The sequence below is a fragment of the Gorilla gorilla genome, chromosome 20 (assembly GCF_029281585.2).
Source record: "Gorilla gorilla gorilla isolate KB3781 chromosome 20, NHGRI_mGorGor1-v2.1_pri, whole genome shotgun sequence".
NCBI classification, from domain to species: domain Eukaryota; kingdom Metazoa; phylum Chordata; class Mammalia; order Primates; family Hominidae; genus Gorilla; species Gorilla gorilla.
This window is the reverse complement of record NC_073244.2, coordinates 43,863,274-43,879,047: the sequence shown is the minus strand read 5'-3', so window position 1 is coordinate 43,879,047 and position 15,774 is coordinate 43,863,274. Positions and strand designations below refer to the sequence as shown.

Sequence of the window (15,774 nt, the reverse complement as noted above, 5' to 3'; positions counted from 1 at the left end):
TGTTACGTATGTATACATGTGCCATGTTGGTGTGCTGCACCCATTAACTCGTCATTTTAACGTTAGGTATATCTCCTAATGCTATCCCTCCCCGCTCCCCCCACCCCACAACAGTCCCCGGAGTGTGATGTTCCCCTTCCTGTGTCCATGTGTTCTCATTGTTCAATTCCCACTTTTGAGTGAGAACATGTGGTGTTTGGTTTTTTGTCCTTGCAATAGTTTGCTGAGAATGATGGTTTCCAGTTTCATCCATGTCCCTACAAAGGACATGAACTCATCATTTTTTATGGCTGCATAGTATTCCATGGTGTATATGTGCCACATTTTCTTAATCCAGTCTATTGTTGTTGGACATTTGGGTTGGTTCCAAGTCTTTGCTATTGTGAATAGTGCCACAATAAACATACGTGTGCATGTGCCTTTATAGCAGCATGATTTATAATCCTTTGGGTATATACCCAGTAATGGGATGGCTGGGTCAAATGGTATTTCTAGTTCTAGATCCCTGAGGAATCGCCACACTGACTTCCACAATGGTTGAACTAGTTTACAGTCCCACCAACAGTGTAAAAGTGTTCCTATTTCTCCACATCCTCTCCAGCACCTGTTGTTTCCTGACTTTTTAATGATCGCCATTCTAACTGGTGTGAGATGGTATCTCATTGTGGTTTTGATTTGCATTTCTCTGATGGCCAGTGATGATGAGCATTTTTTCATGTGTCTTTTGGCTGCATAAATGTCTTCTTTTGAGAAGTGTCTGTTCATATCCTTTGCCCACTTTTTGATGGGGTTGTTTGTTTTTTTCTTGTAAATTTGTTTGAGTTCATTGTAGATTCTGGATATTAGCCCTTTGTCAGATGAGTAGGTTGCCAAAATTTTCTCCCATTTTGTAGGTTGCCTGTTCACTCTGATGGTAGTTGCTTTTGCTGTGCAGAAGTTCTTTAGTTTAATTAGATCCCATTTGTCAATTTTGGCTTTTGTTGCCATTGCTTTTGGTGTTTTAGACATTAAGTCCTTGCCCATGCCTGTGTCCTGAATGGTATTGCCTAGGTTTTCTTCTAGGGTTTTTATGGTTTTAGGTCTAACATGTAAGTCTTTAATCCATCTTGAATTAATTTTTGTATAAGGTGTAAGGAAGGGATCCAGTTTCAGCTTTCTACATATGGCTAGCTAGTTTTCCCAGGACCATTTATTAAATAGGGAATCCTTTCCCCGTTGCTTGTTTTTGTCAGGTTTGTCAAAGATCAGATGGTTGTAGATATGCGGCATTATTTCTGAGGGCTCTGTTCTGTTCCATTGATGTATATCTCTGTTTGGTACCAGTACCATGCTGTTTTGGTTACTGTAGCCTTGTAGTATAGTTTGAAGTCAGGTAGCGTGATGCCTCCAGCTTTGTTCTTTTGGCTTAGGATTGACTTGGTGATGCGGGCTCTTTTTTGGTTTCATATGAACTTTAAAGTAGTTTTTTCCAATTCTGTGAAGAAAGTCATTGGTAGCTTGATGGGGATGGCATTGCCATTTTCACGATATTGATTCTTCCTACCCATGAGCATGGAATGTTCTTCCATTTGTTTGTATCCTCTTTAATTTCATTGAGCAGTGGTTTGTAGTTCTCCTTGAAGAGGTCCTTCACATCCCTTGTAAGTTGGATTCCTAGGTATTTTATTCTCTTTGAAGCAATTGTGAATGGGAGTTCACTCATGGTTTGTCTGTTATTGGTGTATAAGAATGCTTGTGATTTTTGTACATTGATTTTGTATCCTGAGACTTTGCTGAAGTTGCTTATCAGCTTAAGGAGATTTTGGGCTGAGACGATGGGATTTTCTAGATATACAATCATGTCATCTGCAAACAGGGACAATTTGACTTCCTCTTTTCCTAACTGAATATCTTTTATTTCCTTCTCCTGCCTAATTGCCCTGGCCAGAACTTCCAACACTATGTTGAATAGGAGTGGTGAGAGAGGGCACCCCTGTCTTGTGCCAGTTTTCAAAGGGAATGCTTCCAGTTTTTGCCCATTCAGTATGATATTGGCTGTGGGTGTGTCATAGATAGCTCTTATTATTTTGAGATATGTCCCATCAATACCTAATTTATTGAGAGTTTTTAGCATGAAGGGTTGTTGAATTTTGTCAAAGGCCTTTTCTGCATCTATTGAGATAATCATGTGGTTTTTGTCTTTGGTTCTGTTTATATGCTGGATTACATTTATTGATTTGCGAATGTTGAACCAGCCTTGCATCCCAGGGATGAAGCCCACTTGATCATGGTGGATAAGCTTTTTGATGTGCTGCTGGATTCGGTTTGCCAGTATTTTATTGAGGATTTTTGCATCAATGTTCATCAAGGATATTGGTCTAAAATTCTCTTTTTTGGTTGTGTCTCTGCCAGGCTTTGGTATCAGGATGATGCTGGCCTCATAAAATGAGTTAGGGAGGATTCCCTCTTTTTCTATTGATTGGAATAGTTTCAGAAGGAATGGTACCAGCTCCTCCTTGTACCTCTGGTAGAATTCGGCTGTGCATCCATCTGGTCCTGGACTTTTTTTGGTTGGTAAGCTATTGATTATTGCCACAATTTCAGAGCCTGTTATTGGTCTATTCAGAGATTCAACTTCTTCCTGGTTTAGTCTTGGGAGGGTGTATGTGTCCAGGAATATATCCATTGCTTCTAGATTTTCTAGTTTATTTGTGTAGAGGTGTTTGTAGTATTCCCTGATGGTAGTTTGTATTTCTGTGGGATCGGTGGTGATATCCCCTTTATCATTTTTTATTGTGTCTATTTGATTCTTATCTCTTTTCTTCTTTGTCTTGCTAGCAGTCTATCAATTTTGTTGATCTTTTCAAAAAACCAGCTCCTGGATTCATTAATTTTTTGAAGGGTTTTTTGTGTCTCTATTTCCTTCAGTTCTGCTCTGATTTTAGTTATTTCTTGCCTTCTGCTATCTTTTGAATGTGTTTGCTCTTGCTTTTCTAGTTCTTTTAATTGTGATGTTAGGGTGTCAATTTTGGATCTTTCCTGCTTTCTCTTGTGGGCATTTAGTGCTATAAATTTCCCTCTACACACTGCTTTGAATGTGTCCCAGAGATTCTGGTATGTTGTGTCTTTGTTCTCATTGGTTTCAAAGAACATCTTTATTTCTGCCTTCGTTTAGTTATGTACCCAGTAGTCATTCAGGAGCAGGTTGTTCAGTTTCCATGTAGTTGAGCTGTTTTGAATGAGTTTCTTAATCCTGAGTTCTAGTTTGATTGCACTGTGGTCTGAGAAGACAGTTTGTTATAATTTCTGTCCTTTTACATTTGCTGAGGAGTGCTTTACTTCCAACTATGTGGTCAATTTTGGAATAGGTGTGGTGTGGTGCTGAAAAAAATGTATATTCTGTTGATTTGGGGTGGAGAGTTCTGTAGATGTCTATTAGGTCCACTTGGTGCAGAGCTGAGTTCAATTCCTGGGTATCCTTGTTAACTTTCTGTCTCGTTGATCTGTCTAATGTTGACAGTGGGGTGTTAAAGTCTCCCATTATTATTGTGTGGGAGTCTAAGTCTCTTTGTAGGTCACTAAGGACTTGCTTTATGAATCTGGGTGCTCCTGTATTGGGTGCATATATATTTAGGATAATTAGCTTTTCTTGTTGCATTGATCCCTTTACCATTATGTAATGGCCTTGTCTCTTTTGATCTTTGTTGGTTTAAATTCTGTTTTATCAGAGACTAGGATTGCAACCCCTGCCTTTTTTTGTTTTCCATTTGCTTGGTAGATCTTCCTCCATCCCTTTATTTTGAGCCTATGAGTGTCTCTGCATGTGAGATGGGTTTCCTGAATACAGCACACTGATGGGTCTTGACTCTTTATCCAATTTGCCAGTCTGTGTCTTTTAATTGGAGCATTTAGCCCATTTACATTTAAAGTTAATATTGTTATGTGTGAATTTGGTCCTGTCATTATGATGTTAGCTGGTTATTTTCCTCGTTAGTTGATGCAGTTTCTTCCTAGCCTTGATGGTCTTTACATTTTGGCATGTTTTTGCAGTGGCTGGTACCGGTTGTTCCTTGCCGTGTTTAGTGCTTCCTTCAGGAGCTCTTTTAGGGCAGGCCTGGTGGTGACAAAATCTCTCAGCATTTGCTTGTCTGTAAAGTATTTTATTTCTCCTTCACTTATGAAGCTTAGTTTGGGTGGATATGAAATTCTGGGTTGAAAATTCTTTTCTTTAAGAATGTTGAATGTTGGCCCCCACTCTCTTCTGGTTTGTAGAGTTTCTGCTGAGAGATCTGCTGTTAGTCTGATGGGCTTCCCTTTGTGGGTAACCCGACCTTTCTCTCTGGCTGCCCTTAACATTTTTTCCTTCATTTCAACTTTGGTGAATCTGACAATTATGTGTCTTGGAGTTGCTCTTCTCGAGGAGTATCTTTGTGGCGTTCTCTGTATTTCCTGAATCTGAATATTGGCCTGCCTTGCTAGATTGGGGAAGTTCTCCTGGATAATACCCTGCAGAGTGTTTTCCAACTTGGTTCCATTCTTGCCGTCACTTTCAGGTACACCAATCAGACGTAGATTTGGTCTTTTCACATAGTCCCATATTTCTTGGAGGCTTTGTTCATTTCTTTTTATTCTTTTTTCTCTAAACTTCCCTTCTCACTTCATTTCATTCATTTCGTCTTCCATTACTGATACCGTTTCTTCCAGTTGATCGCATCGGCTCCTGAGGCTTCTGCATTCTTCACGTAGTTCTTGAGCCTTGGCTTTCAGCTCCATCAGCTCCTTTAAGGACTTCTCTGCATTGGTTATTCTAGTTATCCATTCGTCTAATTTTTTTTCAAAGTTTCTAACTTCTTTGCCATTGGTTTGAATTTCCTCCTGTAGCTCAGAGTAGTTTGACCATCTGAAGCCTTCTTCTCTCAACTCGTCAAAGTCATTCTCCGTCCAGCTTTGTTCCGTTGCTGGTGAGGAACTGCATTCCTTTGGAGGAGGAGAGGTGCTCTGCTTTTTAGAGTTTCCAGTTTTTCTGCTCTGTTTTTTCCCCATCTTTGTGGTTTTATCTACTTTTGGTCTTTGATGATGGTGATGTACAGATGGGTTTTTGGTGTGGATGTCCTTTCTGTTTGTTAGTTTTCCTTCTAACAGACAGGACTCTCAGCTGCAGGTCTGTTGGAGTTTTCTAGAGGTCTACTCCAGACCCTTTTTGCCTGGGTGTCAGCAGCAGTGGCTGCAGAACAGCGGTGGCTGTAGAACAGCGGATTTTGGTGACCTGCAAATGCTGCTGCCTGATTGTTCCTCTGGAAGTTTTGTCTCAGAGGAGTACCCGGCCGTGTGAGGTTTCAGTCTGCCCCTACTGGGGGGGTGCCTCCCACTTAGGCTGCTGGGGGGTCAGGGACCCACTTGAGGAGGCAGTCTGCCCATTCTCAGATCTCCAGCTGCGTGCTGGGAGAACCACAACTCTCTTCAAAGCTGTCAGATAGGGACATTTAAGTCTGCAGAGGTTACCACTGTCTTTTTGTTTGTCTGTGCCCTGCCCCCAGAGGTGGAGCCTACAGAGGCAGGCAGGCCTCCTTGAGCTGTGGTGGGCTCCACCCAGTTCAAGCTTCCCGGCTGCTTTGTTTACCTAATCAAGCCTGGGCAATGGCAGGCGCCCCTCCCCCAGCCTTGCTGCCGCCTTGCAGTTTGATCTCAGACTGCTGTGCTAGCAATCAGTGAGACTCCGTGGGCGTAGGACCCTCCAAGCCATGTGCGGGATATAATCTCCTGGTGTGCCGTTTTTTAAGCCCATTGGAAAAGCGCAGTATTAGGGTGGGAGTTACCCAATTTTCCAGGTGCCTTCTGTCACCCCTTTCTTTGACTAAGAAAGGGAACTCCTTGACCCCTTGCGCTTCCCGAGTGAGGGAATGCCTTGCCCTGCTTCGGCTCGCACACAGTGCGCTGCACCCACTGTCCTGCGTCCACTGTCTGGCCCTCCCTAGTGAGATGAACCTGGTACCTCAGATGGAAATGCAGAAATCACCCATCTTCTGCGTCGCTCACGCTGGGAGCTATAGACCTGAGCTGTTCCTATTCGGCTATCTTGGCTCCACGCCCCCATCAATTCTTGTTTATTTATCTTTTTGAGACAGAGTCTCACTCTGTCATCCAGGCTAGAGTACAGTGGCGCAATCTCGGCTCACTGCAACTTCTGCCTCCTAGGTTCAAGTGATTCTCCTGCCTCAGCCTCCCAAGTAGATGGGATTATAGGCACCTGCCACCACACCTAATTTTTGTGTTTTTAGGAGAGACGGGGTTTCACCATGTTGGCCAGGCTGGTCTCGAACTCCTGACCTCAAGTGATCCACCTGCTTTGGCCTCCTGAAGTCCTGGGATTACAGGCATGAACCACTGTGCCTGGCCTCAATTCTTTAGAAGTTTGAAAATGACCTTCGTGGCTCACTGATATTTTTATGTTTCCTGTGGTCTTGAAGATAATGTGTATTCCATAATTATATCTAGATTTTTATATGATCATCGAGATTATAACTTGTAATGTTCAAATCTTGTGCTCAAATTGGATTTGCCAATTTTTGTCTGCTATGTTTCAAGGGCTCCTGGGTTTTTTTGTTTGTTTGGTTTTGTTTGAGACAGAGTCTTGTTCTGTCACTCAGGCTGGAGTCTGGAGTGCAATGGTGAGATCTCGGCTCACTGCAACCTCTGCTTCCCAGGTTCAAGTGATTCTCCTGCCTCAGCCTCAGCCTCAGCTGAGGTTACAGGTGCCCGCCACCACAGCTGGCTAATTTTTGTATTTTTAGTAAAGACGGGGTTTTCCCATGTTGGTTAGGCTGGTCTTGAACTCCTGAACTCAAGCAGTCCACCTGTCTCGGCCTCCCAAAGTGCTCAGATTATAGGCAACAGCCACCATGCCCAACTCAGGCTCCTGTTTTTTATATCTTCTCCTCTTATTTATTTTTATTTTTTTGAGATAGAATCTCACTCTGTCACCCAGGCTGGAGTACAGTGGCACAATCTTAGCTTACTACAACCTCTGCCTCCCGGGTTCAAGCGATTCTCCTGCCTCAGCCTCCTAAGCAGCTGAGTGTACAGGCGCCCACCACCATGCCCAGCTAATTTTTTGTATTTTTAGTAGAGACGGGGTTTCACCATGTTGGCCAGACTGGTCTCGAACTTCTAATCTCATGATCCGCCTGCCTCGGCCTCCCAAAGTGCTGGGATTACAGGTGTAAGCCATCACATCTGGCTTTTTTTTTTTTTTGAGATGGAGTCTCACTCTGTCGTCCATGCTGGAGTCTGGAGTGCAGTGGTGCGATCTTAGCTGCAATGGTGCGATCTCAGCTCACTGCAACCTCTGCCTCCCAGGTTCCAGCGATTCTCCTGCCTCAGCCCCCTGAGTAGCTGGGACTATAGGTGTGCACCACCATGCCCAGCTAATTTTTCATATTTTTAGTAGACATAGGGTTTCACCATGTTGGCCAGGCTGGTCTCGAACTCCTGACTTCAGGCGATCCACCTGCCTCAGTCTCCCAGTGCTGGGATTACAGGTGTGAGCCACCGTGCCTGGCCCAAATTTTTAATTATGGTAACTTTTTCAAGAAATTCTGGTTAGCCAGAGGATACCAGAGGCTGAAAAGCATAGGGGGAAAGGGAGATAGGGAGAGACTTGCTAAAGGATACAAAATTACAGCTAGACAGGAGGAACAGGTTCTAGTGTTCTACATGCAGCAGGGTGGCTAGAGCTCACATTAATATTAATATGTAGCTTCAGGTAGCTAGGGGAGGATATTGAATGTTCCCAACACAAATAAATGGTACATTTAAAAAATTTTTAAAGTTATTTGTAGAGATGGGATCTCACTATGTTGCCAGGCTGGTCTCCAACTCCTGGGCTGAAGTGATCCTCTGCCTTGGCCTCCTAAGGTGTTGGGATTACAGGCGTGAGCCACCACACCTAGTCTCTCAGTGCGTTTAACCTCCTCACTCACTCTGCCAAAACCCACTCGTCTCCCGAAGACAGACCCCCATCTGAAGCTCAGGTCCCTGCTCAGCTCCCTTCCTGAGCCTCCCGAGGGCTCCTTGGTGGACACCGGAGCACAAGTCCTCGGTGGCCCTGGACAGATGGTCTGCACGCTGGTCAGCGGACTCCTGTGTCGTTATTTTCCAGACTTATTTATGTGGCGGGCCGGGAGGGCCACATGCTCAAAGTGCTTTCTTACATCAGCGTCAGGCGCCTCACTCCAGCTCCTGCCATCATCTTTTATGTGAGTACAAATCCCGCTACCAGCCTATCCTCAAGGCGGGGACACTCCATCCATGGGGTGCTAAGCCCGGTGGCTTCCAAATGACCCAGATGCCCTTATTCTTTGCTATGAAACAGATATAGAAAGAGTCCCAGGACAAGTGAAACAACATACCCAATATCTGCTCCTTTGTCTGATTTTATCCACGAAAGACAGTGTATGCCCTCAATGCTTCTGTGTGCATTTGTCTGTGCTGGGTCCCTGGTAACAAACTCTATATAAAAGCCCACTAGCTTACAGGGAAGGAGGGCAAGACATTTTCCCAGGTAGTTACCGACAGCTGCCTCTCATTATGCTCTAATGATTGAGACGTCACCGGATCCTTGTGCAGTAAACGCCCTTTGACCTTTTTTTTTTTTTTTTTTTTTTGAGACGGAGTCTTGCTCTGTCACCCAGGCTGGATGGAGTGCAGTGCCATGATCTTGGCTCACTGCATCCTCCGCCTCCCAGGTTCAAATGATTCTCCTGCCTCAGCCTCCCGAGTAGCTGGGATTGAAGGGGCCTGCCATCACGCCTGGCTAGTTTTTGTATTTTTAGTAGAGATGGGGTTTCACCATGCTGGCCAGGCTGGTCTCGAACTCCTGGCCTCAAGTGATTTGCCCACTCCAGCCTCCCAAACTGCTGGGATTACAAGCATTAGCCACCGTGCCTGGCCACCCCTTTGACATCTGCCGATGGGAGCTTCTCCGTGGTACGTGGTTCTTGTTTTGTGCAACTGTTCTGGGCACTGATAAACCATCCACATTTCTAGCCCCAGGGGTGGTCTACACTCCTTCCCCCAGAGGAGAACCACTACTCTCTATCATTCTGAAGACAGGAAAACACACCCAGGAAATACCAGTCCAGGGCCACACAACTAACATAGGCCAAGACTAGACCTGAGCTTCTAATCCAGGGCCCCAGCCCACATTGAAAACTCTCTGTGAGGAAAATTCTTAATTATGAAGCTGGTATAATATTCATACATATTAGGTTGGTGCAAAAGTAATTGCGGTTTTTACCATTAAAACCGTGAGATGGCGAAACCCCATCTCACTAAAAATACAAAAATTAGCCGGGTGTGGTGGTGCCTGCCTATAACCTCAGCTACTCAGGAGGCTGAGGCAGGAGAATCGCTTGAACTTGGGAGGCGGAGGTTGCAGTCAACCGAGATCACGCCACTGCATTCGAGCCTGGGTGACAGAGTGAGACTCCATCTCAAACAAAACAAAACAAAACAAAAACACCCATAGTTACTTTTGCACCAACCTAATATTTTATTTTTCCCTTGCTTAAAATCACAACCTCAAAGATTCAGAAATTTCCCAGGTCTTTTCTGCAAGCTTCATAGAGAAGAGCTATCACAGCCAAAGTCAGGTTTAACCCCAACTATGAAGGAATGCCTAGAAGTTCGTTTCATGCTAAAGTGTTTATTCACAAGAAAAACTGCTTCTTCGGTCTTCTGTGACATGAGAACAGTGTTTTGTTGTAGTAATGACCTACAAATCCATTCTTCTTTCTATTAGGGTATCATAGCAACGATTTATATCATCCCTGGTGACATAAACTCGTTAGTCAATTATTTCAGCTTTGCCGCATGGCTGTTTTATGGGCTGACGATTCTAGGACTCATCGTGATGAGATTTACAAGGAAAGAGCTGGAGAGGCCTATCAAGGTAAGCTTGCAGCCCCAGAGTCACGAGTGGCTTTGGATTTTTTAATGAATTAGATGTAACTCTTTCAAATGCTAGGGGCATGCCTTCTAGTTCCAATCTGACTTGGCTCTTTTAAAATATCGTATTTTAGAGTGGAGTTTACTCTTCACAGCGTAGTTTATGATCTAGTTAGCCACCTTATTATTCATTTTATGAAGTCATCACGAATACCTGTGGCCCGTCTCTGTAACCAAAGAGGTCCACCTCGCTCTCATTTTTTTTGAGGCAGAGTCTCACTCTGTCGCCTGGGCTGGAGTGCAGTGGCGCATCCTTGGCTCACTGCAGCCTCTGCCTCCCCAGTTCAAGCAACTCTCCTGCTTCAGCTTCCCAAGTTGCTGAGATTACAGACATCTGCCATCACGCCTGGCTAATTTTTGTATTTTTAGTAGAGATGGGGTTTTTACCATGTTGGCCGGGCTGGTCTCTAACTCCTGACCTCAAGTGATCTGCCTGCCTTGGCTTCCCAAAGTGCTGGGATTACATGTGTCAGCTACTGCACCCAGCCCAGTTCTGATATCTCTCACACATATATTTTTCATAGATTTTTCTTGTTTTATTTTTTTTTCTTTGGAGACAGGGTCTCACTGTGTTGCCTAGGCTGGTCACAAACTCCTGGGCTCAAGCGATCCTCCCACCTTGGCTTCCCAAAGTCCTAGGATTACAGGTGTGAGCCACTACGCCGGCCTCCTTTCATAGACTGATGGGAACTTCTGAACTCCAGCCCCAGACTCACTGCTGTGTATGCAACCACTCAGAGTCTATTCTTGCCATCTGTTTTGGGCTCCCTCTCACTCCCTGCATGGCTGGTGTGGATCTATATACCAATAAGGATGAAGTAGAATTTTATTGTTGTTATGTTAAGGGGCTTTAAAAAAAACCTATTTAATTCTTATGATAACAGACATAAGAAAAAGGTAAGCTGAGGGCTTAAGTAACTAGGACGAGAATAAGGACAATGTCTTTAGCTTTAGGACTTTGTTTTCAGAGATACATCCAGTGGTCTTTCTGGCCCTGTGTCTTGACTATGGACAAGTCTCTGGCATCAGCTGAGTCATGGCACAGCCTGCCTGGAGTCTGGCAGATCCACCTTGGTTAAGTCATTGCAGGCAAAATTATGATGGTAGCATAGACTTGTAATCTGCACAAAATCCCTCATAGAAACAGATGGAGCCTCTAGGATACCAAAGGAAAACACTTCAGCTAACATTGTCAACACAAATCAAGGAAATGAAGTCTTACCACCAACTCCAGACTCTAAGTGGATGCCCCACTAGACTCCAGCACCATGTGTTCCCAGGAGAGAGGGCACACGTGGAACGAGGTTCTCAGTGGGAAGATCAGAGGACCCCCAGGGGAGGTGGAGGAGCAGGGCTGCAGTGGCTTAAGCCCTTGAGGATCCCAGAAACTCCCCACAAAAACTCCTTTCCAGAAGGATAAGGATCACTGAAGACAACAGCAAGAGAAACAACTGCTGGGAGAGAAAGGACACGGAACTTGGCAAGAATATCAGGGTCAAGGAGCTGGAGCCTGTGGATACAAATCTCTCAGCTGGGAAGGGGCTCCACAGAGAGGCCATGTCCCATTAACACTTCAAAACATCATTTTAGGGAAAAAAATCATTTCAGAAATAAAGAGTGGGCAAGAAGGAAAAGAAGGAACACAGAGGCTGAGTGTGGTGGCTCACACCTGTAATCCCAGTACTTTGGGAGGCCAAGGGAGGAAGATCACTTGAGCCCAGGAGTTCAAGACCAGCTTGGGCAACAGCAAGACCCTGTCTTTACAAAAAAATAGCTGGGTGTGGTGGTGCATGCCTATAGTCCCAGCTATTTGGGAGGAATGCTTGAGCCCAGGAGGTCAAGGCTGCAGTGAGCCAAGATCGTGCCACTGCACTCCAGCCTGGGCAACAGAGAGGGACCCCGTTGCAAAGAAAAAAAGAAAAGAAAGAACATAAGAGCAAAGAAACATGCTAGGAAACAGAGGGCCAAAAGGAAGAAAACAAATATCAGACAGAATTAGAAAGGGTTTGAGAGAAAACAAGGGGACAGAAAAAAACTAGGGGTGGGGCAGGTGGGGAATCTAATACATGCATAATTGGAGTCCCTGAAGAAGAAAATGCAAGTAACAGAATCCCAAAATCCATAATTCAAGAAACATTTCCTGGGGTGGGAGGAAAAATGGAGGGTGATCTTGAACCAACATACTGAAAGGCATACAATGTAACTGGAAATTTTGAGCTAAAATTGGCAGCAAAAGTATATGCTGATAAAATTACAGAGCTTTAAAAAAATGCTTTGGGCATCCCCTCCCCTTTTCCTGTTCCCACTCCCATCTGCAATTCACTTATAAAGGAAAGCAAATAATTCTGGCCTCAAACTTTTCACCACCAACACCTCATGCTGCAAGAGAGTGGAGCAACATATTTAAACTACTCAAAGGAGGAAAATGTAAGCCAAATTCTTATACCCAGCCAAACTGACCTTGCAGAATAAAGTCTACAGTCACTAGTATGAAAGAACTCAAGGCAAATATCCTTACACGAGACTTTTTTTTTTTTTTTTTTTTGAGACGGAGTGTCACTCTGTCATCCAGGCTGGAGTGCAGTGGCGCCATCTCAGCTCACTGTAACCTCCGCCTCCTGGGTTCAAGCGATTCTCCTGTGTCAGCCTCCTAAGTAGCTGGGATTATAGGCGCGTGCCACCATGCCTGGCTAATTTTTATATTTTTAGTAGAGACAGGGTTTCACCATGTTGGTCAGGCTGGTCTCGAACTCCTGACTTTGTGATCCACCCACCTCAGCCTTCCAAAGTGCTGGGATTACAGTTGTGAGCCACCGTGCCCCGCCAATTACATGAGACCTTGAGGAATCACGCAGAGAATGAGCTTCAGAAACCAAAAAGTCACTGGCAAAGGTGAATATATCAAATTATAGAACTAAGATTAATGATGAGAGATAAAGGGGACAGAAGTGTATGCCACTATTATGCACTGGCAATATCATACAAAAACATGGACGAGAGAAAGCACATGGAAAAGTATATGCCAACTGAGGAAAGTATGCCAGACAAGCTGCCAATAAGGAAGCCACTTTAAATTAGATGCTGGGAGGAAGAGAACACCTAGCTAACTTCGTTATTGCTTATTATACACAATGTCTAAAAAAAGAAGAAACTAAGGGTATTATATGCTCAGTTAATAATATAATTCATATCTTTAAAAGGGGACTAAGGGTATTATACATAATATATACATATATGTGTACAATATATATGCGTATAATGTATAATATATGTAATACATGTGTATAATAGATATATATGTATATATTTGTATATGTATATATGTGCATATATGTATACATGTATATGTGTATAATTACATGTCTGTTATACATACAAATACATATATAAGTACATATATACATATATGTATAATATCTTTAAAAGGGGACTAAGGGTATTATATAAGGATATAAGATATATATGTATATGTTATATATAAGTATATATTATAGGTATATGTATAATATACGTTTTTATATACACATGATATGTATATATACATAATATATAACATACAACAAATACATAATATATAGCATTAAATATATGTATATTATGCCTATTATATATGTATAGATTGTGCCTATTAGATATAATATATTCTTATATACACATATATTATACAGAATATATCCTTATATAATAACACCCTTAGTCCCCTTTAAAATATATTAGTTATAATATATTAGCTATAATAGTTACAGTAATTCTCAGAACAAAAACACATCCTTCATACCTACCAAAAGACACATTAAAAAAGAGGAAGTGTGCTTAGAATACATGAAATAATTAAAATTTAACATTTAAACAAAGGAGGGAAACAAAACAGACCATACTGTAAAAGACCCTACCTATAAAGCCTTGTGTAGGAGGACCCCTCAGAATACCTTCCTGGTTGATGTTTTTGTGTAGACTGCTTATTAGGATTTTTTGTCATTGCTATTTTTTGCTTATTAGCTTTTAACACCCTAAGCTATAGAATCCACGCATCTCTAAATGCTTTCATTTCCAGCTGATATTTATATGGAAAAATCAGTATTTGAATCCCCAAAATGTAGTATAAACTTTTGACAAAATGTGTGATAAAAGTTTCAAGTTACGTTCCAAATTCAACACACATCAAAATCACATGTAGGTGTACTGAAAGCCACGTGTAGGCGTACTGAAAGCCACGTGTAGGCGTACTGAAAGCCACATGTAGGCGTACTGAAAGCCACGTGTAGGCGTACTGACAGTGTGAGGTGTAAGCGTCTCACGTCTTGCGAGACCATGTTATTGCATTAAAGGCAGTCATTGGTCAACAACCATGTTAACTGCTTGGTCACCAAAAATTATTTTAAACGCAGTTTACCATCTAATGTAATCTGTGTTGGGTAACATGTTATTTATATGCACATTTACTGTGTTTTGGTTGGGAATTTGAGGTTTCTTTTTTTTTTTTTTTTTTGAGATGGAGTCTCCTCTGTCACCCAGGCTGGAGTGCAGTGGTGTGATTACAACTCACTGCAACCGTGCCTCCTAGGCTCAAGCGATCCTCCCACCTCAGCCTCCCAAATAGCTGGGACCACAGGTGCACGCCACCACACCTGGCTAATTTTTGTATTTTTTGTAGACATGGGGTTTCGCCATGTGGGCCAGACTGGTCTTGAACTCCTGGGCTCAAGTTATCCTCCTGCCTTGGCCTCCCAAAGTACTGGGATTACAGGTGTGAGCCACAGCACCTGGCAGGAAATTTGAGGTTTCCTATGGTGAATTTAAAAGAAGAGACACAGGCCTGGGGGGTTCTTCCATAGAACATCACTCTTCGAGGACGCAAGACTGACAGTGAGTAGAGGATGCTTGTATATAGAAAGATAAAACAACACGAGAGAATGGAGACCAGACTTATCATTATATGAATAAACGGGCTTACTCCATTTAAATTGGACTTACATCAGCCATTGAAAGTAAAAGATTTTTCAGGCGGATCTTCAAAGCTGTGAAAAATTAAAAGAACAGGCAGAGAAATATCAAGCAAATGAATATACAGAAAAACAGGGGCTGTGATCTTATCAGACAAGTGCTCAGGCCCAAAGCATTATTTAAGACAAAGACAGGCCATGCTAAAGGCTAAAATCCACAATGAAGAGGTAAGTTTTGAAAACCTATTCACCAAACCATATGGCAACCATCTTTACGAAGCAGAAACTGCAGGAAATCCACGGAGGGAGAAACACGTTAATAACAGGTGACTGGAAAACACCTCCTTCAGGCCAAGACAGATCTGGACGCAGCACTGGTAAAAGTGACTGGGGATCTAAAATATAGCAAGATAGATCTTAGAGGTTTTTATCAAGCCCTGAACCCCAACAACAGCGAGTATACCTTTTTCAGTTGCAAATGGGACCTGTCTGAAAACTGACAGCTTTTAATGCCATGAAGAAAACCTTCATATTTCAAAAAGAAAACCCCAGAAATCAAAACAACCAAAAAGCAAATAACATTCTCTCTCTTTAATGAAACAAAACAGGAAATTGATAAAAGAAAAAAGTTAAACTTTTGGGTCCAAGAGGAAATATTAATAGAAATAGAAGATAAAAGTACATAAATTCTGGCCGGGCACAGTGGCTCACACCTGTAATCCCAGCATTTTGGGAGGCCAAGGCGGTTGTGTCACTTGAGGTCAGGAGTTCAAGACCAGTCTGGCAAACATGGTGAAACCCCATCTCTACTAAAAATACAAAAATTAGGCCAGGCGTGGTGGCTCAC

General features: G+C 42.9%; 1 protein-coding gene across 3 annotated transcripts in view; it reads left to right on the top strand.

Moving 5' to 3' along the window:
* SLC7A9 (solute carrier family 7 member 9) overlaps positions 1-15,774 on the top strand; it is a 40,230-nt gene that overhangs the window by 18,819 nt on the left and 5,637 nt on the right. For all 3 annotated transcript variants that reach the window (XM_055368896.2, XM_055368895.2, XM_055368897.2), the window contains 2 exons: positions 8,138-8,234; positions 9,779-9,928. In XM_055368896.2, coding sequence (XP_055224871.1) covers positions 8,138-8,234; positions 9,779-9,928 — 247 coding nt within the window. The remainder of the gene's footprint in view (positions 1-8,137; positions 8,235-9,778; positions 9,929-15,774) is intronic.